We start from the raw sequence: 23,355 nt of genomic DNA, 5'->3' as shown, positions 1-23,355 counted from the left end.
TGAGTTATAACTTTATTTGAAGGAGTACGCTTAAAAAGCGCACACTCAAGATTTTGTAAATTTTTAAACAAAATCCAAAGGATTTTGAGGCTTTTGTGCAGTTGTTGGAAATATGTTTTAAAACGTTGCCATAGCAAAACATTTCTTTAATAACGTCAGCATTAAGCAAGCGCAGTGCAGCATGCGAGCAGCGAACAAAACGAGTTGATTTCTATTGCAGTTTTGTTCTGTAAAAATTCTTACAGTTCCGCTTGAACTTTTCGTTACCGTGTTGATACGGCAGCGGAAACCGAAGGCGGAGCCAAAGGCGACGCCGAGCGGCGGCGCGAGCAAGCGCAGCGCAGCGAGCGGAGTAGCAAGTAAAACAAGAGGATTCTATTGCTCTTTTATTCTAAAGAAATTCTTACAGTTCCGTTTGAACTTTTCGTTACCGTGTTGATACGGTAGCGGAAACCGAAGGCGGAGCCAAAGGCGACGCCAAGCTGCGGAGCAAGCGAGCGCAGCGCAGCAAGTAAAACAAGGGTCTTCTATTGCTCTTTTATTCTAAAGAAATTCTTACAGTTCCGCTTAAACTTTTCGTTACCGTGTTGATACGGCAGCGGAAACCGAAGGCGGAGCCAAAGGCGACGCCGAGCTGCGGTGCGAGCAAGCGCAGCGCAGCGAGCGGAGTAGCAGGCAAAACGAGAGGATTCTATTGTCCTATAATTCTCAAAAGATTTTTCTTACAGTTCTGCTTGAACTTGATTTTGAAACGACTTTTAACAAAATTCTTAAATTTTTTTAAAATTCTAAAATTTTCTTCTTACAGATTCGCTTGAACTTTTCGTTATTGTGATGATACGGCAGCGTGCCATCAAGTAGAACGAAACATTTACTTTTTTCACTTCAAACCTTTTTCAATAAATATTACAAAATCTTAATAAATTCTGCACGAAATTTCAGATATCAGTTTTGCAAATGAAAAAGAAATTATTTGACTGCTGGAACAAAGTTTCTCGCCCTGGGCTGCAACTCCCTATTTCAAACTTAAAAACAGGCTCATTTCTGAAGGTTTATATAAATCTGAAAACAAAAGAACAAAAACAATGAACCTTAGCGTTTAACGTTCATGTTTTTTTGCGGAGAAAAAGAAAGGAGATCTACCTCAAAGGTCTTTACAGTTACATACACCACTGTTCACAGAAATTTAATCACGTGGCCTTGCCCTCACGAGCATTGCGTATATTGGACAAGGTTCAACGTAGTAAGTAAAATGGTGAACTTTCCTGATTCTGAAACAACTTTTAACAAAATTCTTAAATTTTTAAAGACTTTCGAGGAAAATGTTGTAGAAATTTGTTGAAGATAATCACGCGATCCATGAACTTTATTGTAAACCGAAGATTCTTAGTCAAATCAATACCTAAACACTAAAACTTTTTCGCGCCAGGTCAAGTTGAGTTAGTACGATGAGACCAAAAACGACCTTGGATTACCAGCCATAGTCATATGCGGGAAACGGGCACTTGGTGTTCAAAACCATGGTAAGTATGAGTTACTCGACTGCTGTTTTGCTTTAAAATAAATTCAACCGAATATTGCTAAAAACCATGGAAAAACATGGTATCCTTTACCCAAGAAAGTTATCCATTTAGTAATCGCTACTGCGTTATTATTACGTTGCCGCTGCCAACAGACATCGAATAAAGTGTTGAACCGATAAATCGTTTGCGCAATAAATTAAGCCAAACCACGTTTTGCGAAAACGTTGAACTCTTAAACAGAAATGTGTGCCAGCGCTTCTCGGATCCTGTGTGATTAAATCGGCATACGCGATTTGTATAAGTCAGTGTGTTAATTCATCTGCAGCAAAACAATCTTTCCGTGAATTTGAAAATACTAGGATTTAAATGGCTAAAATTTCTATGCTTCTAGCAACCAACTGAAAAAATTAAAACAAAGAGCTTTTTTGGGTTGTTGACTACCGGCGGAGAATCGTTAATTTAGTTCAATAGAAGGCGAGAAGTTGCGGAATAGTGACTTCATAGTCAGATATTTGCGCTAAAACGGGCTTTTCTGCCAATAAACAAAACGATGCGGCAGCTTTCCAGGTAAGCAATGCAATCGAGTTCTGGCCAACTGCCAATCTAACGAAAATTTAAAAATCTGAAGCGGAACATATTTTCTGCTTTTCCATGGACCACCAGCACGAAAAGTAATATTTCTAAGTTTACCACCAAAATTCATTACCAAAAATTGGTTTGATAGACCGTCACGAACTGTCAAAGTATTTTGCAGAGAATCACTGATTTACGGTTAGTCATCGACTGCGGTGCAGCGTGAATGGCGAATCAAGGCCGCCAGAAGTGTAGTGAACGTGGACCATGTTTAGTACAGCCGTCTGTTTAGTGAATTTTGCTGCCAAACCATTTTGCATAGTTCGCTCTTAATTGCGGTTGCGTTGAAAAATCTCTTCAATTAGCAGGTTATGTTTTGTTTTTTTCTCTGCAAGCGGTAGTTTTGGAAATTCAGCCTGTGCAAACGATTGTACTTGATGGGTAACGGCCTGGGTTGCGCTTGTTGAACAGGCTCTAAGTCCTTCGGTCCAATATAAGCGTAAAAGTTGAACGTACCCATTAAATTGGCTCTGTTGGCGATTTGCATAAAGGTTTTACAAATTTAAAACAACGACCAGTATCCTAAAATAAAGAATCTGGTGCGAAATGGACGGCTATGGGCGATAGGGTATTTATATTAGTAGTGCCCGCGTCGCGTTGGCTTGCGTGGGCACATCTGATCGTGTTGCAGTGCTTCTGTGTGACCCGCTGGGTCGTTATTATCATTTAGATCAGCATTGTCATTCATATTACGGAATAAGATGTCGCGTGCGGGAGCACGGAGAAACCTAGACAGACTGGTGGATAGCGGTAAACTCATACCAGTCGATCACGCCGACTGTCGACTCACAATCGGCTCTACAATGGCGAGCGTAACCGCAAAAAATATTTCGGCCAACAAACAAATCTGAAATGCCTTTGGCTTGGTTAGCTCAAGCGTCTCAACCTCCCCCCCCCCTCCTGCGTAGTGCCCAAAAAATTTTAATTTTTAATTTTTAGAATTAAGTTTTACGTGAAAAGTTAATTAGAAGAAATTTACGCGTTATAAAAATACATCTTTTATCTTTTTACACGCAATTTTCAGCCAACCAGAAACCATTTCATCTTACGAAATTCGGAATTTAGTTTCTTGGAACGCATGCATCCGTACGAAGCTCAAAGAATATTATACTTTTTTTAACGGAATCAAAAATGAAAAACATTCAAAAATAACATATTGTATTGGCATAATTCCGCAAACGGCATAAAAATAATGATATCATATCGGCATCGTAGCGGTGGCAAAAACTGATATCTGAGCAGCTCTGGTGATAAGCCTTCCACAGCAATAGCAACAGCTACAAAAAACGAGTAAACTCAACTACTCCTGTTCCAGAGACGCAGTCTTACCCAACCGAGTTTTTTACAACAAGAAAAATTTACACGCTTGCTCGCTTGCACTAAGGGCGGTTACGACGTTTATACTAGTGATAAATCACTGCGCTATGGATTCTCTCCAATGATGGGCTCCTCTCGAGGTCCATTGGTCACCTCGAACACCTGGTCTCTCGTGGTGAAGGGTTTACTGGAACCGGATTCGGGCACGCTGATGCCCACCTGACAATCACAGAAGCTCATTATTCTTTAGTGGAATATAAATATAACAAAAAACCGTATTTGCACTTTAATATATGTACAGAGTAAGTGTATAAAATTTTCTGCTGCCCGTAAGCGTGCACTTCACACTATACTTCGAGTACTCGTGCACGCTTCACGCTCGTAGAAATAAATTATGTACTGCGTACGTACATAAAAGGGTATACGAAATTGAAAAAGCGTCTGAATACGCGGCGAATGCATGCAGGCGCTAAAACTGACCAGTCAAGACGTGGCCGATATATGCTGGCCACTGCAGAAGGAAGCGAGCGACTTCCCGTCACGATATCGTTGCCCTAATTGCGTGCGTCCTTCAAAAAACATTGAAAGGTCAATCATGCGATGGTCCTTAGGTAGATTTTTGCGAGTTATCGCGTCAATAACGGCCAGCCTAGCACCTTCAACATGTTTAGCTTGGTGTTGTAGTAGACGAATGTGGAAAAAAAATGAAAGTGGTGGATATAAATGTTTTTGTTGACTCCACCCGGTTATAAATAGAAATATGTGCGTAATGAACAAATTGATTATCATCAGAAAAACACAGTACTCGCACACAAGGATTAGGACTTGCCATTATGCAACGTTTCTCTTGCGGCCCTGCTGGAGGTGTTTCAAGGAGACAGGATCAATCAGCGCAGCTTGCTTGCTTGCTTGCTCCGTCTAGGCCAGAAGCCCACATCTGGTTGAATGCCCTGCCGTGCACTCACATCGGTAAGCTGCTGAGCGAGGACGAACTGAAGACCAGCATCGGTCTCCGCCTCGGCGCCACGATCTGTGAACCTCCTGACTGCGTCAGATAATTCAAACCCGTGTGTGGTTACGGGCACCACGGGCTATCATGTGCCTTTTCCGCCGGACGGCATCCGAGTTACCGAGGGTTAAACAGGATCTTTTGCAGGGGATTTGTATCCGGTGGTGCGCCTGTGAAACTGGAGCCGCGCGGCTGTAGCCGGCAGGAAGGTTGACGGGTTGATGGTTGACCTTCAATGAAGGTCATCAACCTTTCTGCCAGAGCGCATCAACCTTTCTCTAAAGGTCATCAACCTTTCTGCCAGAGTGCATCAACCTTTCTCTTTAGGTTGTCAACCTTTCTGCCGAAGTGATCCACCTTTCCACCAGTGGTGATCCACATTTCTGCCGAGGATTATTCACATTTTTGGAAAGGCTATTTACTTTCCGCCAGAGGCCATCTAGCTTACCAGAGAGCACATCCAGTTTCGGCCCAAGGGCATCCATCTTACTGGAAGGGACATCCATCTTTCTACCAGAGGTTATCCATGAATCTCCCGACGGTATCCATTACTCCTAACAACGACGCCGATGCACCCATTGTAGCTCCTTTTGCTTATCGTTCCTCTAGCTCGTTGAAAAGCAATTTAATTAATGGTTTTTTTAAACACTTGGCTTGGATGTTAAATAGCAAGCGAAGCGATTCACTGAAGCCGCCTTGAACTGACGACAACAGTGACTTACAATGAGCACAAGTGGCACGAAAAAAATAATGTGACAAGTGCATAATCATTGACGCATCCACCTTTCTGCCGAACCGGTGTCGGCGCCCATTCATCACATCTGGCTTTTGCGCAACTACAAACTGCTGCAACTGCAGCTGCTCCAACTGTTGTCTGTCACAGTTTTCACCATCGTTATTGCCTCATCAGTTAAACCGCTTATCTACGATCAAACATGCAGACGCAACGTACGAACTACGAACAGAGTCGACATAATAGTGGGTTTGCGGTGACAAACTGCATCTATACACGAAATCGATACATACAAACAAGTGACGACACGGTGACGTTGTGAACCGTATATGCAAAACCCATTTCTATGCGGTCTCTACGTCACTTGTTTGTATGTATAGATTCCGTGTCACCGCAAGTTGTCACCGCAAATCCACTAATATATGAGCTCTGGCAGAAAGGTTGATGACCTTCATTGAGCGTCAACCATCAACCCGTCAACCTTCCTGCCGGCTACACGCGGCACCTCTTACACATCTGAACGTCGCCCGGACGGCTGCACGACATTGGTCTGGAAAGGCGGAGTGTGCCTCGCATGGGACGATGGAATGCAGCGTCAGTGCTGGGCACGATAGAAGGTCGACGGCGGGATAAGCTGAACGAAATTGTTCTGTTAGTTTAGCGTATTTTCCTGGCATTTTGTGTAATGCGAGGAAAAACCTCATGCTATACACTCTGTACTTACCACGTCACGACACCATTATATTAGCTTTATGTAATCACCTTCGTTCATAAAAATCTGCTTCAGCTTGCCGGAAAATAGATCACTTGGCTCATCTTGCATTGCGCCAAATTATAGGAGAAGCAGCTGAATTCTTAACCGGGAAGAGCATGCAAGGGCAATAGCGGTTGTACGTTGAATCAGTATTACGATGAGCTTTGGCTAAACATAAAATCACGTATTACATAATTTCGGCACAAAATACCTGTGATTGAGCAGTTTTTAATTTGGGATTTTTTAACCATAACTCGACATTTGGACATTCTCAATTCTACATACATACAAGTGATACAACGATACAAAGTATCTGCAAATCACAGCGTTGAGCGGGGCAGATTCAGATACAGTATTCCGTTTGCTTAATTGCAGAGAACTTACTCGCTACCATGCTTGTTAGTGGCAATTGGTAAATGGTGGTCGATAGATTATTCCTTGTTTTCTTTTAATAACTTTGGGTGTGATGTTTAAACGCTGACTTACAACTAACTAAATCTGGTTTTACACTAACGAATGGCAATAATATTATGGAGTTGAGTACCCATACATGTACCGGCTATAAAAGGAACAATCATGTACAGCAAAAACAGCGCTTCAGTCAGTTCTTTTGGTCACGATTTGCATGTTGCCAGAGGAGTGCCTCCATGCAGCAAGGCACGCGAAACAACTCCCCACAATGATGCAGTAGTATAATTTCGACGGGTAAACACTCAAGTGGCCGGCCGCCAACAAAAACCGCTGACACAACCAACCGTCAGCGGGACCGCGGCACTTGTCAGTCGGCCATATAAGACCACGACGGGACACCCGTCCAAATTGTCATTCGGGTTGTTCTCTCAGTGACAGTTTCCTGAAACCTGCTCTAGCTCCTTCCACAATGATCCGCGCCATCATTCTCATCAGCTGCTGCGTTGCAGCGTTTGCTCGTAAGTTTGCTCGTAACTGGCGCCTTTTTTCTATATTTTCTCATATAACTGTAGTATACAGCCGCAATCAAAGTTTTCTTATTTTTTGAGCTCAGTAACAACAATAATTTATATTGGTGATATAACCATATCTTTGACGGAAGTCTGCTACGTTTATTTCCAAGGTTAACGTTAATCAACTGCACAGTTCAACTTGCTCATTGCACATGTGAGCGATCTTTATGTATCGATTTATGTGAGTGTCACGTATTGCCAAATACGCTGTTGTTTATTGCTGCTCGTACACAACTCGACTGACCATCTGCAGCTGGTATTCGCAGATACCGTTGCCGTTGCTAAGACATAGTATGACTCCATTACAGTGAGCGATACATAAAGCAAAGCGAAAAGACTGCATTCGTATTTAAGTTTTAATAAAAAAACATTTGATTGGAATTTTTGCTAAAATGCATTCGCCATTTATGTATAAAATTTTCGTCCATGCAATATAACATCATATACTCTGTATATCCTAAATTTAACTAAACTACTCGTACACACTGAACCCAACATTAAATTGTTTGTACTACTTAGCCTTTCTTGCGAATTATTTTGGAAACATGGCGTGAAATAATGCTGACGAAATTATTGGTGTTGTCAGAAACCGCGAGCAAATCCAGCTCCGCAAGCGTCAAAGGTGTCAGCGTATGCGGTCGTCCACCACGGCCCGCCGACCGCAACTGGTCCGGCGGATCCCGCATTGTTGGCGGTCAGCCGGCCGAACCTGGCTCGCATCCCTGGATTGTTGGCTTGGTCCAAGATTACGGACTGGGTTATGAAGTCGCTCAATTCTGCGGCGGCAGTATCGTAAGACATCCTTCGTGATCAGTTATAGATAATGAATTACACAACATTTTATAAATCTGCTACCTAATTTTATTCAGATCTTCTTATACATAATGATCGTAATTTTAATTTCTCACACAGCAATAATTTAATCAGAACTTACTTACTGTAAAAGTGTGCGAATGACACTTATTCTTACAATACAGAATGCATGACAAAGTTATACGAAATCTTGCTTAAGGTGAATTTCTACTCACATTACGCCATTTTAAATTATACAGGAATCGCTAGAGAATTCATTTCTGTATCTACATAGATCTACTTATGTGAATCAAGCTTTTATGAAAAAATTGTACACCGTTACCTATTTTAAAAACTGTGATCGAGCAGAAACCTTTCACAATGTTTTCACAAGGTTTTTTTTTATGTTGGCTCACAACAGATCGCTCCCACTGTCATCCTCACCGCCGGCCATTGCGTGCATGACTTCACCGATGATGACATGATCGATCGTGTCCGAGTCGTCCCCGGTGGTGGCGGAAACCTGGCGGCGGCCACGGAAGACCGCGACAGAATGCTGTTCCGCATCCGCGCTGTGCGTCGTCATTCGCAATACGACAACCCACCCGGCACCACCAACAACGACGTCGCCCTGCTGATCCTGGAACAACCTATCCCCTTCGGTGGTAACATCCAGCCCATCTGCTTGCCCGGCTTCGACCCCCAAGAGAGAGGCCGTGCCGCCAACATTGATTCGCAAACCGGCAAGCCCGCGGTCGTCGTGGCTGGTTTCGGACATCTGGTCGAAGGCGGTGGCGGTAAGTGACGGTTTAGCATTAAACATTCCCGTTTACAAAATTCGATCGCAGCCGGAAAGAGCAACAAAAAATCGGTGACCTTTGTGCATTTGTGCGTAAAGCGGCAGCAGTAGCGCTGAATTATCGTTTTAGTTTGAAGTATATTTATTACTCTACTTTTCCATCATAAAAAAATCACTTTACTTTTTGTATCAGCTCAAAGCGAGTACGAACTTCACCAACCAAGTGCGATGACAGGTAGATTTTAATAAATATGCGTGCGTTAATTTTACAGGTTTAAACGGTCGCGTTGGCTCTGGCTCTGACCAACTGATGCAAGTCTTCCTCGACTTCCAGACCCCCGTCGAATGCAAGGCTGGTCTGAGCCGCAACGGCATGTACTTCGATCCCAAGACGATGGTAAATGATTCACTCCAAATACGAAATTTATTACGAGTAGATTTTGGGAAGAAAGCAGTTTCGCCGGTATGTGTAGATCTGCGCTGGATTCCCGGAGGGCGGTAAGGACTCGTGCCAAGGTGACAGCGGTGGCCCCCTGGTCATGAAGACCAAGGATCAACAATGGAGCTTGATCGGTGTGGTGTCTTTCGGTGCCGGATGTGCGCAGGGCGGCGGTGCCTACGGAGTGTACGCCAATGTCCGCAACTTCATCCCTTGGATCCAGCAGAACATGTACTAAACAACTCGCAGTTCATGGGAGATTCCTCAATAACTTTCACCATCTGTTTGCTAGTTTCGCGCTCGAAAACATTAGTGCAATAGCTAAACAATTCACAACATGGTTTTTTCAAGTACCGCATTTCTTCTGATGCTTTGAGGGCTTTCGTAATTGACGTTTTCAGCAACGCAATTGCCGGTGATAATTAAAGTGCAATAATTAAAGTGCAGATGCAGAAGCATACAGCACTGGTATCCGTTCTGTAACTTCTGCTGCACTGTGCCCCTCGTTGAACCGGTAAGAAACGAATTTAATTCGTTGTCTCATGATCATGCATTACCTTCAACAGGCATAAAGTTACAGCAGTTTTTGACTTTTTAAGTCCTGGTAGAGTTTGTATTAGAAACGGTAACTAGCAAATCGTCAACCCCATTCATACAATAGGAGTAAATATGCAGCGGTCCGAGTCAATTTAATTGTATTCCTCATTGTGTGTATATTCCCTTACTGTTAATTTCCTGAAAATTTCCTCGATAATCATAGTTGCGAATTATTAAACGTATTCCGCTCTGATCCATGAAACAAGAAACTAGTAATTTGGAAAGATCGAACAAGATTTGAACTGCGTAACGTCTGCGAATAGGATTGTATAGCTCTAAAATGGTAACACCCTATTTCACTTTGTACATTAAATTTTACAAAACACAGATACACGAGGTACGGGTACATGAATGCAGGAACAGGATCGAATCAAAATGCGCTGAATTTTCCGTTATAGAAAAAGATGGCTACTTCAACTTGAGCAGATCTAGTGGAGGCCTTTCACATGTTAGATAATCATTAAATTATCTTCTTTTGCTTTTGGATCTCGGTGGACTGTGGATACAGTATTTGTTGACTGATAGATTGGGTTATTTTTATACGATATCTGAAGTTTTGCGTTTGTGTACGTACGGAGAGGAGCAGCAACAATCTTTAAATGTGTGTTACAAACGTAAGGAGATCGACGTACATTAATTTTTGGTTTTAATATGACCTGTGCGGACAATCACTGACGTGTACCGGTGGGATAGTACGTAGCACGTCCTGCACACATCTAATAGCGAACATTTACAGCTAACTAAGCTGGTCTTATTTAAGTTGACTTTCGGTTGATGCCTTGATAATACGATCACAATTTACGTTTGAATGCTGTCATTTCTCGGCTGTTGTTGCCTATCTCCAGCTCGTACTTCGTGCGATTGGTTTCATGGATCAGAGCGGGACGTATGATTGATGCCTACACCCTGTCGTGGTGAAAGACTAGTACAACCATCCGGTAGCGTTATTTCGTATTAACAAGGACGCACGGGATTTGGCTGTGGTCTTCTCCCTGCCTATCTCTCAGTCGGTAGAGCACTCTTAAATCCCAAACTGGTACTGCGAAATAACTTGGAGGATCGATGGAGGTATGCGTACGAACTCAGGAACCAGGAATCCTTATCAGGAGCCCTGCGAAACACGAATGAATGCCTTACTTCTCACTTCCGGTCTCGGTTCTTACGTGGATTAGATAAAGGCGATGGCCTGTGCGGCGCGAGTATACTGCGGTAACCCAAAGCTAAGATTAGACTCGAATCCCGAACTTCTAGGTAACCTTTAGAAAATACTGCCCTTTAATCCAATGCATATCGTAATCCTCGACACATGAAAGTCGGCCAAGGTCAAAAAGAGGAAGGAATAATTAAAGGAAGGAATATTTTTTTGACCAAAAAGGAAGAAAATTTCGATGGTAAAAAAAATGAAGGAAATTTTCGTGGTCAAAAAAGGAAAGAAGTTTCGATGGCCAAAAACAAGGAAAATTTTTTTGCAGTTAATGCGCAAAAAAAAATTTTTAAAAGGTTTGGGGAATTACTAAGTACTTACGCGTTACTGTCCTTTTGATCAAGTAATGCAGATTAAGCGTTACAGCAAAACATATTAATTTTACGATGACAAGTAACTAAACGTGCTCTTAGTGTGCTTTGGTGCTAGGAATATTTTGTTGAAAAAAAATAACAGGAAAACGAATACTCCACAACGTTATTCGCTTTGATGTGCTGAATCGTTGAGGCCTGAATAAGCCTCTTAATGAAAAGTAACAGCAGTGGCGGTCGCCTTTGATGCCCGATCAGGCAGCCCCCATTTAGAAATCATATCCTACTTAATACATCCTGCTATTAATATTCCTTATTTATAATGTACATACGCCGGCTGGACGTTTCGGCACCCTATCATTTCGGAAACCATAAAAAAACAAAAGAAAGATAAGATCACATAGGATCACATAAAAAAAAATAACGCAAGAAAACATAACAAAATTTTAAGACACAAATAACAAAAATAAGAAAACCTAAGAAACCCAGAAAAACTAGAATAACATAAGGAAACCTAAGAAAACCATTTAATAACGAAACGTAATTAAGAACATAAGAAATCCTAAGAAACCTAAGAAAACATTTGAATAATACCACCTCATTAAGAAAACCACCTAATTACGAGCCCTAATTAAGAAACCTAATTAAGAACTTAAGGAAACCTCAGAACTTTAAGAACTTAAAAAACCTAAGAAAACATTTGAATAATACCAAGAAAACCATCTAATTAAAACCCTAATTAAGAAACCTAATTATGAACTTAAGAAAATCAAGAAACCTTAGAGTCATTTGAACAGTAACATAAGAAGCATAAGAAAACCGAAGGAAATATTTCGAAATGTACGGTTTCCGAAATGAATGGTTTCTGAAATAACGGACACTGCAGCACGTTAACACACAAGAGACAAAAGTTTTGCGCCGTTTTTGCGGGGGTTATAACTTTTTAGTATGCGACTCTGCGTTCATGCTATGATACGAGACTTATCAGTAGGAGTAAGGCGCCTGCCTTTTTTTGCAGAATGCAGTGAAATCAGAAGCAGTGGCAGAATGGTTAAGAAGGCTGGCATAATTTAGTTGGCATGCGTTATTCCTCATTCACTCATTTCAGCAAAACACCATGGGCATGGTGTAAAACCCGATATTAACGCCCCCCCGAAATTAACGCCCCGTGCGGTTTTAAACGCCCCCTCCCGTAGGTCACGAAATAATAAAGGCCCAGGGCGTTAATATCGGGTTTTACGGTATTTAAACGTCAGACCTCTAAAACATTCTGTAAGAACAGTTTGCGCCGTTCGAACTCTTATCGCAAACTTAATAGGTTTGGCTGTAACGCTTATTCTGCATTACTTTATCAAACGGAAAGCAGCGCGTATTTGCTTAATTCCCCAAACTTTTAAAAATTTTCTTAGCGCATTAAAGGCAAAAAAAATGTTTTTTGTTTTTGACCATCGAAATTTCTTTCCTTTTTGGTCAAAAAAACATTTCTTCATTTAAATATTCCTTCCTCTTTTGACCATGAAATTTCCTTCCTTTATTCATTCCTTCCTCTTTTTGACCAAAAAAATTTCCTTCCTTTAATTATTCCATCCTCTTTTTGACCTTGGCCTGAAAGTGAGAAAAGTAAGAATATCAGAAATCAGAAGACTAATTCCTGACCACTGCCGATATTAGGCATCACTCAAGCTTATATAGACTACCCGTAGCAGTTCTGACATCATATACATCGCTAGGAATTTAGGTACAGCCAATCACAGGTAACAAGATGACTAGATAATAACATGGAGGTAGGTTTATTCACTGATAAAGGCGGACATCATTAGGGAATTGTACGTACGATGTGGGTGTATCCTCCTCCCCACGTCAACCCCAAAATCTTTACACAAAGGCCAGCGGAAGGAGTTAGTGAAATGAACGTTGAGATTTCCCAAATTCGTCGTGTACTCTGTATCTCATAGGTTTTCCTATACATCGCTGTTATTTGTACTTCTATCTATAGTTGTTCTCGGACTACAGAAAGGTGATACACGAATATCGGCGGTTCACACCCATTCTCGTTATCAAGGATCTCATCATCTGGAGCAGTGCTCACGTTAAACCTTGCTCGATGGTCTCTGCTTCCTTCTGGAGACACGCCATATGGGACTTCTGATTCTTCTCTTTACGACGATCGGATTTACCACTGGATTCTTTAGGGTTCCAGACAGGGATTCCAGAGCTTGCAGGCTATATCTCCCACTCGAGTTTCACTGTAACAGTTAGTTTGGGATGCAGAGTCGCCCTGTTGATGCTGTCGTAACGGTACAACGAACAAGCTAAGGTCACACAATGCTACAGTTCGGGCTACAGTATATACTGTACCTCGCCATACACTTCCATACCTTCAGCTGGATAAAATTACTGTTTCTATAATTTTCTGTGGTGTTGCCGCCAATAAGCAACAGTTGCGAACGCTTCTAAATGGGTTGCATATGTATGTGCATTTACTCTACAGTCTACATGTTATACTGTGCTTACTACTTGTAGTATTTGTATGTCTAGTGTCTACTAAGTTACTATGTAACAGCGTAATTGCAAAGGCAGTGGATCTTATTTATAGGTATATAACTATATATATATACAGCAATACGAAAATTAAACCTTACGCTTGCTCATATAATGCAATTATTGAGATATCGGGAAGTTAGTCTTACCTGGTTAGTACCGCCATGCGATCTACCGAAAACAATTACAAAACTGTCACTAACGTTTTTTCCCTATTAGTCGGTGTGGAAAAGCATTACCTGAAATAGCTATAGGCTTTTACCTATAGCTATTTCAGCCTGTGTTTGCTATTAACTGTTCGCACCACCATATATATTTGTATCATTACGCATCATTTTTTGCTATACTTAAATATTTTTTAGCCAGCTTATTCGTCATTAATTTTGCGAGCGTTATTCACTCTAAATAAACCGGTTCGTGCGGCAAGAAACTGCCAGACGAAGCGTGAAAGGTTTAGCTTAATTATTGTACAAGCGAATCGTTATCCAAAGTATTGTCTGCTCAAGCTACGCCGGCAAAACTGTTATTGAGGTAAATCATCACGGCATGGATTCTCTCCAATGGTGAGTTCCCCTCCGGGTCCTTTGGTCACCACAAAGACTTGGTTTTCCATGGTGAAAGCCTCGATGGAACCGAATTTGGGCACGCTGATGTCCACCTGGCAATCAAAGAAGACCGTTATTGATTGCTGCAATACAGATGTTATAAAAACCCCATTTATTGTACACTCGAATACGTACTCCGTATATATAAGTTTTTTCTATCCGTACGCATGGATTTTTGCACTACGTACCTGTGATTGTACAAGTACTGCAAGTGATCGATAGGTAGACGAAACAGCACTGTTTAATGATCTGAGGTACGTTATTTATTTGTTATAGTTCTTAGATATTCCTATGCAAGCGTCTGTCAAGCTTGTTGATAATGTGCGACAATAAACTTCAGCAAATATATCTGTACTGCAACAGGAAGACAGAATGGCTTGCCTTCATGAAATATTTGGTGCTGTTGGGCGTCGTAGCCCGCGCTTCGTACTTGCGGACTGTCAACGTGGCCGGCCTATACCAGCTACCGCAATAGGCAGCGATCGGAAACCCGTCAACGTTGCTCGTCGTCCATGCGTTCTTTAAAAAAAACAATAAAGGTCAATCATGCGGCTGTTGTTGAAGAGCACATACAGTACGTTGGCAATTTTAGTGGATTCCGCATCGCCCTTTCTAAAACTAGCGGCGACGGACGTGACAACCAACAGCAGTACCAACGACATCTTCAACATTTTCAGCGTGATGATGTAGTACTCGTAGATGTAGCTTGAAGTAAAATAGAAGGGAGTGGATTTGAATGTTTTTGTTGGTTGTATCCGGCTTTGTTAAGTAATCGACTAGGAAGCAGGTGCGGTAAGAACTTGCGTACGTTGCTTGTTACTGTTATTCGAAATATATCTTTACGCCGGAAGCCATCATTTTCAGGGATGTTTAAAGTTTTAATGGCCGTCAAACGGCGGTAACTGCCGAAGGTATATAGTCTGTACCGAGTAGGCGCAAAATCCGGAACCGTTCCAGGCACTATTACTGTATTTACGCGAAATTAACAAACAAAGAACCTCCCTCGATTAACCGCGCTAGACGTCCGCTTTTCTAAGTCAAAGGAGCCGACGCCTAGCGCGGCCGGCACGGGGGATTTTTTTGTTTGGTAATTTTTCGCAAATATAGTAGACTTATACGGTCAGCAGAATTAAAAATAATAAAGACGCTTACATGCAGTGATGCTGGCAAAAAAACTTGTTACCAGGCATGTACAAACTTATCCGTAATGAAAAACTGCGGGCAGGTGTTATTAGCAGCAGTTTTATATAACTGTGCAGTAATAGCGCTACACGAGAATATCTACCCTAGACGCCAGCACAGAAAGTATAATCCAACAAGGCGAAATTAGATTTAAGAATTTTGTTTGATTCTGTACTACCAGTGTACAATGTACTATAGTGTACGTGCATGTAAAAATATTTTGTGTTATTCTGCTACGATTAGTATGGTGTACAATACAACGAATATTTAAATCTTCCATTTATTCTTTTGATCATTTGGAATAATATCGGGGGTGGGTGTGGCCATGCAAGCTGGCCAACAATAATTGCAAAAATATAAACAGCTTTGATTCAGCATACGGTCTTGAAAATTGAATCTTCCACGCTTTGTGCTTTTAAATTTTTATTTACTTTAGCCGACCCACACACCTTTATAAGCATCATTCCCGCTATTGCCAAATATTTTTGCCACTGTAATTGTCAGCGATATTACGACACAACCCGTTTCGTCCGGCAAGAAAAAGCGTGACAGCATCGAGACAGCAGGATTCCCTGTTATTTCAGCGAAGCGTTACGCGATTGCGAAGCACCATCTGCTCAAGCCGGCAGAATTGTGACTTATGATAGATCACTGCGGCATGGATTCTTTCCAATTTTGAGCTCCTCTCCGGGTCCTTTAGTCACCTCGAAGACTTGGTTTTTCCTGGAGAAGGCCGGGCTAGAGCCGGATTGGGGCAGGTCAATGTCCACCTGATAATCGCAGAAAGTCAATATACTTCTGAGGGAATACAGATATAAAAAACCACATTTACACTTTAAATACGTAGATGAGGTTTCCTGCTATCCATACGTGCAAACACTTCGCACTACATACGTCGTACAGTGCCACATAGAAGAACCAGAAATAACTAATACAAGTATTATGAGATAAGTTATTTTTTGCTACCATCCGTATATAACGTAGCGTTACTCAAGAAAGGTTTTGTATTAGATCCAGAACTGTTTAAGACGACAGAATAATGTCGATAATAAGCGACAATATTCTTAATATTCATCAGAAGCTAATACTATTCTGAAACACGAAGACGTGATAGTTTACCTTCATGTCGTATGTGATGATGTCCATCTCCGAAGACCACTTTCCATAACTTACGACCGTCAAAGTTGCCGACATAAACCGGCCACCGCAGTAGGAAGCGATCGGCTTACCGTCTACGATGCTCGCTGTCCATGCGTCCTTTAACAAACAATAAAAGGTCATACATGCGGTTGCTGTTGGAGCACTGAGGTTAAGCATACGTTGGCAATTTTGTTGGATTCTTCGTCCCCGTCCATAGCGGCAACGTAGGCGACGGCCAACAGCAGTACCAGCGAAACCTTCGACATATTGAACGTGGTGAGGTATGCTGAAGTTGAAGGGTAAGTTGAAGAAAAATGGAAGATATGCATGTTGTGATTCCCTACTGTTCTCGCCTTTAAATAAGCAATCGACGAGGAATCAGATGCGGTGAAAATACTTTGTTTTCTAGAATTATGCTGGAAGCCGTCATTTCCAGGCCTAGGCCTGTGTCAGTCCTTAATGCCCGCCAGACGACGACAACTGCCAATGGAATATAGTCTGTCTCGATTACGGCGCAATATCCGGAACGATTCCAGGCTTTCTACCCAGACAAACTGCATAATCACTAACCACTTTGACACGACGCACGCCTCTTGAAAAATTTTGACGTGTTCTGCGTTGATAAAACCGTGACGTGTGGGAATAGGATCACACGCCGGAGTACGTACTGGATGCTGACTGTCCGCCTTCCACCTGCAACACAACGGATAATCTAGTCAATCTCTTCTGTGATTTGCTGTTCTCTTTTACTAGCGATGTATATGATGTCATAACGCGAAGTCTATATAAGTTCTTGTTACTTCTAATATCGGGATCAGTAGTCTGAGATTTACTTCTGAGACTGCTTTCTATTTACGATTTCCTAGCGTTGTGAACTGTGATGTGAATTGGATAAAGAGGCAGCAATACTTGTTCCTACGGAAGTGCATAGTCGTTCCCGGATTATCGCTTAGTATACAGGTTTGCTCGTGACACAATCGTCCTAGCTCTTGCCGATCCTCACAGGACTTACGACCGGAGATTGTAGTTGGACTATCGTTTAGGGATTCCTGACTCGTGTTCCTGATTCGTTCGTCTTATTTCCACCATAGTTCTTCTGTTACAGTTTGAGAGTACGAGTGCCTACCGATTGAGCATTACAGGCGTGGAAGAGTAAAGATTGTTCATGGAGCCTTAATCGGCGTGAACGCTTATACACGACATGGCGCCCACCGGTGTCTTTTAATTTTCCCGATGTAGCAGAAAATTGATGGTGGAAAAGTTTGATGGTAATTTATTGGTAAAAGTGGTCCGTTTTTGAAAGGCGTCGAACCGCAAAGGTACGCCGAAGGAGGTCAGCGTTCCTGATCTGGCCTAGTTAATTTATTTTTAGCGAGCTTCCTCGCAATTGTGAGCTTCCTCACTGGTGAGCTTCCTCGCCAATTAAATTAAATTTAATTAAGTTGGACCGTAGGATTAAACAGTCGAAACCTTAAAGGTCGGCTGTGTAATTAATTGGTGTCTGTGTGGGTAATTTCCGGGTTGTCTGCGCAAAGCAGTAACCGCGGCGAATAAAGCGTAATCTGCAGTGTCAGTGTACCTGGCCTGCAGATAGAGCAGATAGTAAGCACCGAGCCATTGTCAGTGGCCAGGTGAGATAACGATCTCCAGCAAGACTGATAAAGGCAAGCCGCAAGCGGTAGCCAAAATCAGCAGCTAGAGAGAGTTGACCGTGAACAAGGTAAACACCGGCAAACGGTGATTGACCTGTGAATCTTAAAATTACGACAGCACGCAAAGTGCAGCAGCGTAATTTTAGGAATTTGTTACAGTCGAACCGCAAAGGTCGGCTGTGTCTAAACCCACTGAACAATTCAAACCTAAAAGGAGGATTGCTTGTGAGTTTTTGGGAATTATTGCACAATCGCAATAACGATACTCGTCAGAAATCAGTAGCACAATCGCTGCTGTTTTGGTATTTTAATTAACCGCAAAGGTTAATTCAAAACAAAAAGTAAGATGTCAGGTGACACAGTCGTAAAGACTCGTCCACCACCGCGTAAGGTACCGGAAGAAAGGGTAATAATTGGTGCATACGAAGGAGCTCATACCCAGACCAGATTCCGGTTCAAAACTAAAGAAATACCGTTGGGACTAATGTATTTAGCCCTGAATGTTGAACCACCAGAAGCTCTAGAAGCATTCTGTGGAAAGGAGTGGGTTGAATATCAGGAAATCAGACGATTTTTAAATTCAAAAATAAAGCAACCCAAATATTATAAGACGTGGGTAGATCATGAAGAGTGTATTCCAGAAGCTTACCTGGATATCACAGATGAACAGTTTGAAAAGGCAGTCAATGAGGCATATAATTGGAAGGCAGGTTATATGGAAGATTTGGGGAAGCGCAGGCAAGCAGCGCAAGCAGCCCATTTAGCAGCAAAAGCAACCGGAAAAACTCCAAAAAAACAGGCAGTAAATGAGCGCGTCACGCGCGGTGCCAAGGAGAGAATTCCAGCCCAGGCATCCGGTGCGATATTGGATGAACCCATATCGGAAACTCCAAGCGTGGCTGAGAGCCAGACAGAACCCCAGTCGTCCCAGTCGGACAATAATTTGATAGCGTTGGCGGCTGCGGACAAGGCGGATATCTCCGAAGGATCTGAAACAAGAGCAAGTAAAAGCATTCGTGGTGGAACAATGACATTCCACCCGGCACAGTTAAAATTACACAGTTTTGTGTCAGAAAAGATTTTGAGCAACCAGATGAGGACTTCCTTACTCAAGCTAGGGAAGTCGATGAGCAGTTAGCTGCGGCAGAAACTGACCAGGATGTGGGCTTGATAGTTCGGCAAACTATGCCTGTATTGATCCAAAGTCTCCGCACACTCATTGCATCTACGAAAACAAAAGTAGATGAAATGGGTAATACAATGTCTTTAGACGCTCGTGTAGATGCGGAAAGAAACGAAAAATTGAAATTTCAAAACGATTTCAATGAGATGCGTGTCAAATTCGAAAATGAACAAATAGAAAATGACAGATTGGCCAACGAAATACGCATTGCGAATGACAATTTGCACAGTCTAAGACAAGCCAACAGAAATGCGGAGGCCGCATTTAATGCAATGAAAGATGAGCGCGATACTTTAAACGTCAGACCTCTAAAACATTCTGTAAGAACAGTTTGCGCCGTTCGAACTCTTATCGCAAACTTAATAGGTTTGGCTGTAACGCTTATTCTGCATTACTTTATCAAACGGAAAGCAGCGCGTATTTGCTTAATTCCCCAAACTTTTAAAAATTTTCTTAGCGCATTAAAGGCAAAAAAAATGTTTTTTGTTTTTGACCATCGAAATTTCTTTCCTTTTTGGTCAAAAAAACATTTCTTCATTTAAATATTCCTTCCTCTTTTGACCATGAAATTTCCTTCCTTTATTCATTCCTTCCTCTTTTTGACCAAAAAAATTTCCTTCCTTTAATTATTCCATCCTCTTTTTGACCTTGGCCTGAAAGTGAGAAAAGTAAGAATATCAGAAATCAGAAGACTAATTCCTGACCACTGCCGATATTAGGCATCACTCAAGCTTATATAGACTACCCGTAGCAGTTCTGACATCATATACATCGCTAGGAATTTAGGTACAGCCAATCACAGGTAACAAGATGACTAGATAATAACATGGAGGTAGGTTTATTCACTGATAAAGGCGGACATCATTAGGGAATTGTACGTACGATGTGGGTGTATCCTCCTCCCCACGTCAACCCCAAAATCTTTACACAAAGGCCAGCGGAAGGAGTTAGTGAAATGAACGTTGAGATTTCCCAAATTCGTCGTGTACTCTGTATCTCATAGGTTTTCCTATACATCGCTGTTATTTGTACTTCTATCTATAGTTGTTCTCGGACTACAGAAAGGTGATACACGAATATCGGCGGTTCACACCCATTCTCGTTATCAAGGATCTCATCATCTGGAGCAGTGCTCACGTTAAACCTTGCTCGATGGTCTCTGCTTCCTTCTGGAGACACGCCATATGGGACTTCTGATTCTTCTCTTTTACGACGATCGGATTTACCACTGGATTCTTTAGGGTTCCAGACAGGGATTCCAGAGCTTGCAGGCTATATCTCCCACTCGAGTTTCACTGTAACAGTTAGTTTGGGATGCAGAGTCGCCCTGTTGATGCTGTCGTAACGGTACAACGAACAAGCTAAGGTCACACAATGCTACAGTTCGGGCTACAGTATATACTGTACCTCGCCATACACTTCCATACCTTCAGCTGGATAAAATTACTGTTTCTATAATTTTCTGTGGTGTTGCCGCCAATAAGCAACAGTTGCGAACGCTTCTAAATGGGTTGCATATGTATGTGCATTTACTCTACAGTCTACATGTTATACTGTGCTTACTACTTGTAGTATTTGTATGTCTAGTGTCTACTAAGTTACTATGTAACAGCGTAATTGCAAAGGCAGTGGATCTTATTTATAGGTATATAACTATATATATATACAGCAATACGAAAATTAAACCTTACGCTTGCTCATATAATGCAATTATTGAGATATCGGAAGTTAGTCTTACCTGGTTAGTACCGCCATGCGATCTACCGAAAACAATTACAAAACTGTCACTAACGTTTTTCCCTATTAGTCGGTGTGGAAAGCATTACCTGAAATAGCTATAGGCTTTTACCTATAGCTATTTCAGCCTGTGTTTGCTATTAACTGTTCGCACCACCATATATATTTGTATCATTACGCATCATTTTTTGCTATACTTAAATATTTTTAGCCAGCTTATTCGTCATTAATTTTGCGAGCGTTATTCACTCTAAATAAACCGGTTCGTGCGGCAAGAAACTGCCAGACGAAGCGTGAAAGGTTTAGCTTAATTATTGTACAAGCGAATCGTTATCCAAAGTATTGTCTGCTCAAGCTACGCCGGCAAAACTGTTATTGAGGTAAATCATCACGGCATGGATTCTCTCCAATGGTGAGTTCCCCTCCGGGTCCTTTGGTCACCACAAAGACTTGGTTTTCCATGGTGAAAGCCTCGATGGAACCGAATTTGGGCACGCTGATGTCCACCTGGCAATCAAAGAAGACCGTTATTGATTGCTGCAATACAGATGTTATAAAAACCCCCATTTATTGTACACTCGAATACGTACTCCGTATATATAAGTTTTTTCTATCCGTACGCATGGATTTTTGCACTACGTACCTGTGATTGTACAAGTACTGCAAGTGATCGATAGGTAGACGAAACAGCACTGTTTAATGATCTGAGGTACGTTATTTATTTGTTATAGTTCTTAGATATTCCTATGCAAGCGTCTGTCAAGCTTGTTGATAATGTGCGACAATAAACTTCAGCAAATATATCTGTACTGCAACAGGAAGACAGAATGGCTTGCCTTCATGAAATATTTGGTGCTGTTGGGCGTCGTAGCCCGCGCTTCGTACTTGCGGACTGTCAACGTGGCCGGCCTATACCAGCTACCGCAATAGGCAGCGATCGGAAACCCGTCAACGTTGCTCGTCGTCCATGCGTTCTTTAAAAAAAACAATAAAGGTCAATCATGCGGCTGTTGTTGAAGAGCACATACAGTACGTTGGCAATTTTAGTGGATTCCGCATCGCCCTTTCTAAAACTAGCGGCGACGGACGTGACAACCAACAGCAGTACCAACGACATCTTCAACATTTTCAGCGTGATGATGTAGTACTCGTAGATGTAGCTTGAAGTAAAATAGAAGGGAGTGGATTTGAATGTTTTTTGTTGGTTGTATCCGGCTTTGTTAAGTAATCGACTAGGAAGCAGGTGCGGTAAGAACTTGCGTACGTTGCTTGTTACTGTTATTCGAAATATATCTTTACGCCGGAAGCCATCATTTTCAGGGATGTTTAAAGTTTTAATGGCCGTCAAACGGCGGTAACTGCCGAAGGTATATAGTCTGTACCGAGTAGGCGCAAAATCCGGAACCGTTCCAGGCACTATTACTGTATTTACGCGAAATTAACAAACAAAGAACCTCCCTCGATTAACCGCGCTAGACGTCCGCTTTTCTAAGTCAAAGGAGCCGACGCCTAGCGCGGCCGGCACGGGGGATTTTTTTGTTTGGTAATTTTTCGCAAATATAGTAGACTTATACGGTCAGCAGAATTAAAAATAATAAAGACGCTTACATGCAGTGATGCTGGCAAAAAACTTGTTACCAGGCATGTACAAACTTATCCGTAATGAAAAACTGCGGGCAGGTGTTATTAGCAGCAGTTTTATATAACTGTGCAGTAATAGCGCTACACGAGAATATCTACCCTAGACGCCAGCACAGAAAGTATAATCCAACAAGGCGAAATTAGATTTAAGAATTTTGTTTGATTCTGTACTACCAGTGTACAATGTACTATAGTGTACGTGCATGTAAAAATATTTTGTGTTATTCTGCTACGATTAGTATGGTGTACAATACAACGAATATTTAAATCTTCCATTTATTCTTTTGATCATTTGGAATAATATCGGGAAGTGGGTGTGGCCATGCAAGCTGGCCAACAATAATTGCAAAAATATAAACAGCTTTGATTCAGCATACGGTCTTGAAAATTGAATCTTCCACGCTTTGTGCTTTTAAATTTTTATTTACTTTAGCCGACCCACACACCTTTATAAGCATCATTCCCGCTATTGCCAAATATTTTTGCCACTGTAATTGTCAGCGATATTACGACACAACCCGTTTCGTCCGGCAAGAAAAAGCGTGACAGCATCGAGACAGCAGGATTCCCTGTTATTTCA

The 23,355-nt window shown here is 41.9% G+C and overlaps 2 protein-coding genes and 1 long non-coding RNA gene across 3 annotated transcripts; 1 reads left to right on the top strand and 2 right to left on the bottom strand.

Moving 5' to 3' along the window:
- Positions 1 to 4,322: 4,322 nt before the first annotated feature.
- Positions 4,323 to 6,477, bottom strand: LOC129592207 (uncharacterized). The gene is made up of 6 exons (XR_008690946.1): positions 6,354 to 6,477; positions 5,978 to 6,137; positions 5,728 to 5,849; positions 5,205 to 5,405; positions 4,931 to 5,087; positions 4,323 to 4,865 (listed from the first exon to the last, which is right to left on the bottom strand). It is a non-coding gene; the product is annotated as an uncharacterized LOC129592207 (long non-coding RNA).
- Positions 6,478 to 6,742: 265 nt separating this feature from the next.
- LOC129592150 (trypsin 5G1-like) lies at positions 6,743 to 9,480 on the top strand. Its single transcript, XM_055488122.1, has 5 exons — positions 6,743 to 6,898; positions 7,539 to 7,744; positions 8,166 to 8,541; positions 8,816 to 8,940; positions 9,017 to 9,480. Exons 1-5 carry the CDS (start codon positions 6,850 to 6,852, stop codon positions 9,218 to 9,220), a joined length of 960 nt encoding a protein of 319 aa, XP_055344097.1. The 5' UTR covers positions 6,743 to 6,849; the 3' UTR covers positions 9,221 to 9,480.
- A 6,525-nt stretch (positions 9,481 to 16,005) lies between these two features.
- LOC129592231 (uncharacterized) lies at positions 16,006 to 16,797 on the bottom strand. The gene is made up of 3 exons (XM_055488211.1): positions 16,742 to 16,797; positions 16,542 to 16,679; positions 16,006 to 16,192 (listed from the first exon to the last, which is right to left on the bottom strand). Exons 1-3 carry the CDS (start codon positions 16,775 to 16,777, stop codon positions 16,061 to 16,063), a joined length of 306 nt encoding a protein of 101 aa, XP_055344186.1. The 5' UTR covers positions 16,778 to 16,797; the 3' UTR covers positions 16,006 to 16,060.
- Positions 16,798 to 23,355: the final 6,558 nt, after the last annotated feature.

Source organism: Paramacrobiotus metropolitanus, unplaced genomic scaffold (assembly GCF_019649055.1).
Source record: "Paramacrobiotus metropolitanus isolate TYO unplaced genomic scaffold, Prichtersi_v1.0 Parri_scaffold0000050, whole genome shotgun sequence".
Lineage (NCBI taxonomy): Eukaryota > Metazoa > Tardigrada > Eutardigrada > Parachela > Macrobiotidae > Paramacrobiotus > Paramacrobiotus metropolitanus.
The sequence above is the reverse complement of the archived record's forward strand: the minus strand, read 5'-3'. Positions and strand labels throughout refer to the sequence as shown.

Coding starts and splice junctions, on each gene's coding strand:
- LOC129592150 (XM_055488122.1), top strand. CDS start 6,850: ATGATCCGCGCCATCATTCTCATCAGCTGCTGCGTTGCAGCGTTTGCT. Junction 6,899..7,538: donor CTGCGTTGCAGCGTTTGCTC/GTAAGTTTGCTC, acceptor TGGTGTTGTCAG/AAACCGCGAGCAAATCCAGC. Junction 7,745..8,165: donor AATTCTGCGGCGGCAGTATC/GTAAGACATCCT, acceptor GGCTCACAACAG/ATCGCTCCCACTGTCATCCT.
- LOC129592231 (XM_055488211.1), bottom strand. CDS start 16,777: ATGGACGGGGACGAAGAATCCAACAAAATTGCCAAC. Junction 16,680..16,741: donor AATCCAACAAAATTGCCAAC/GTATGCTTAACC, acceptor TGTTTGTTAAAG/GACGCATGGACAGCGAGCAT. Junction 16,193..16,541: donor TCATCACATACGACATGAAG/GTAAACTATCAC, acceptor TGCGATTATCAG/GTGGACATTGACCTGCCCCA.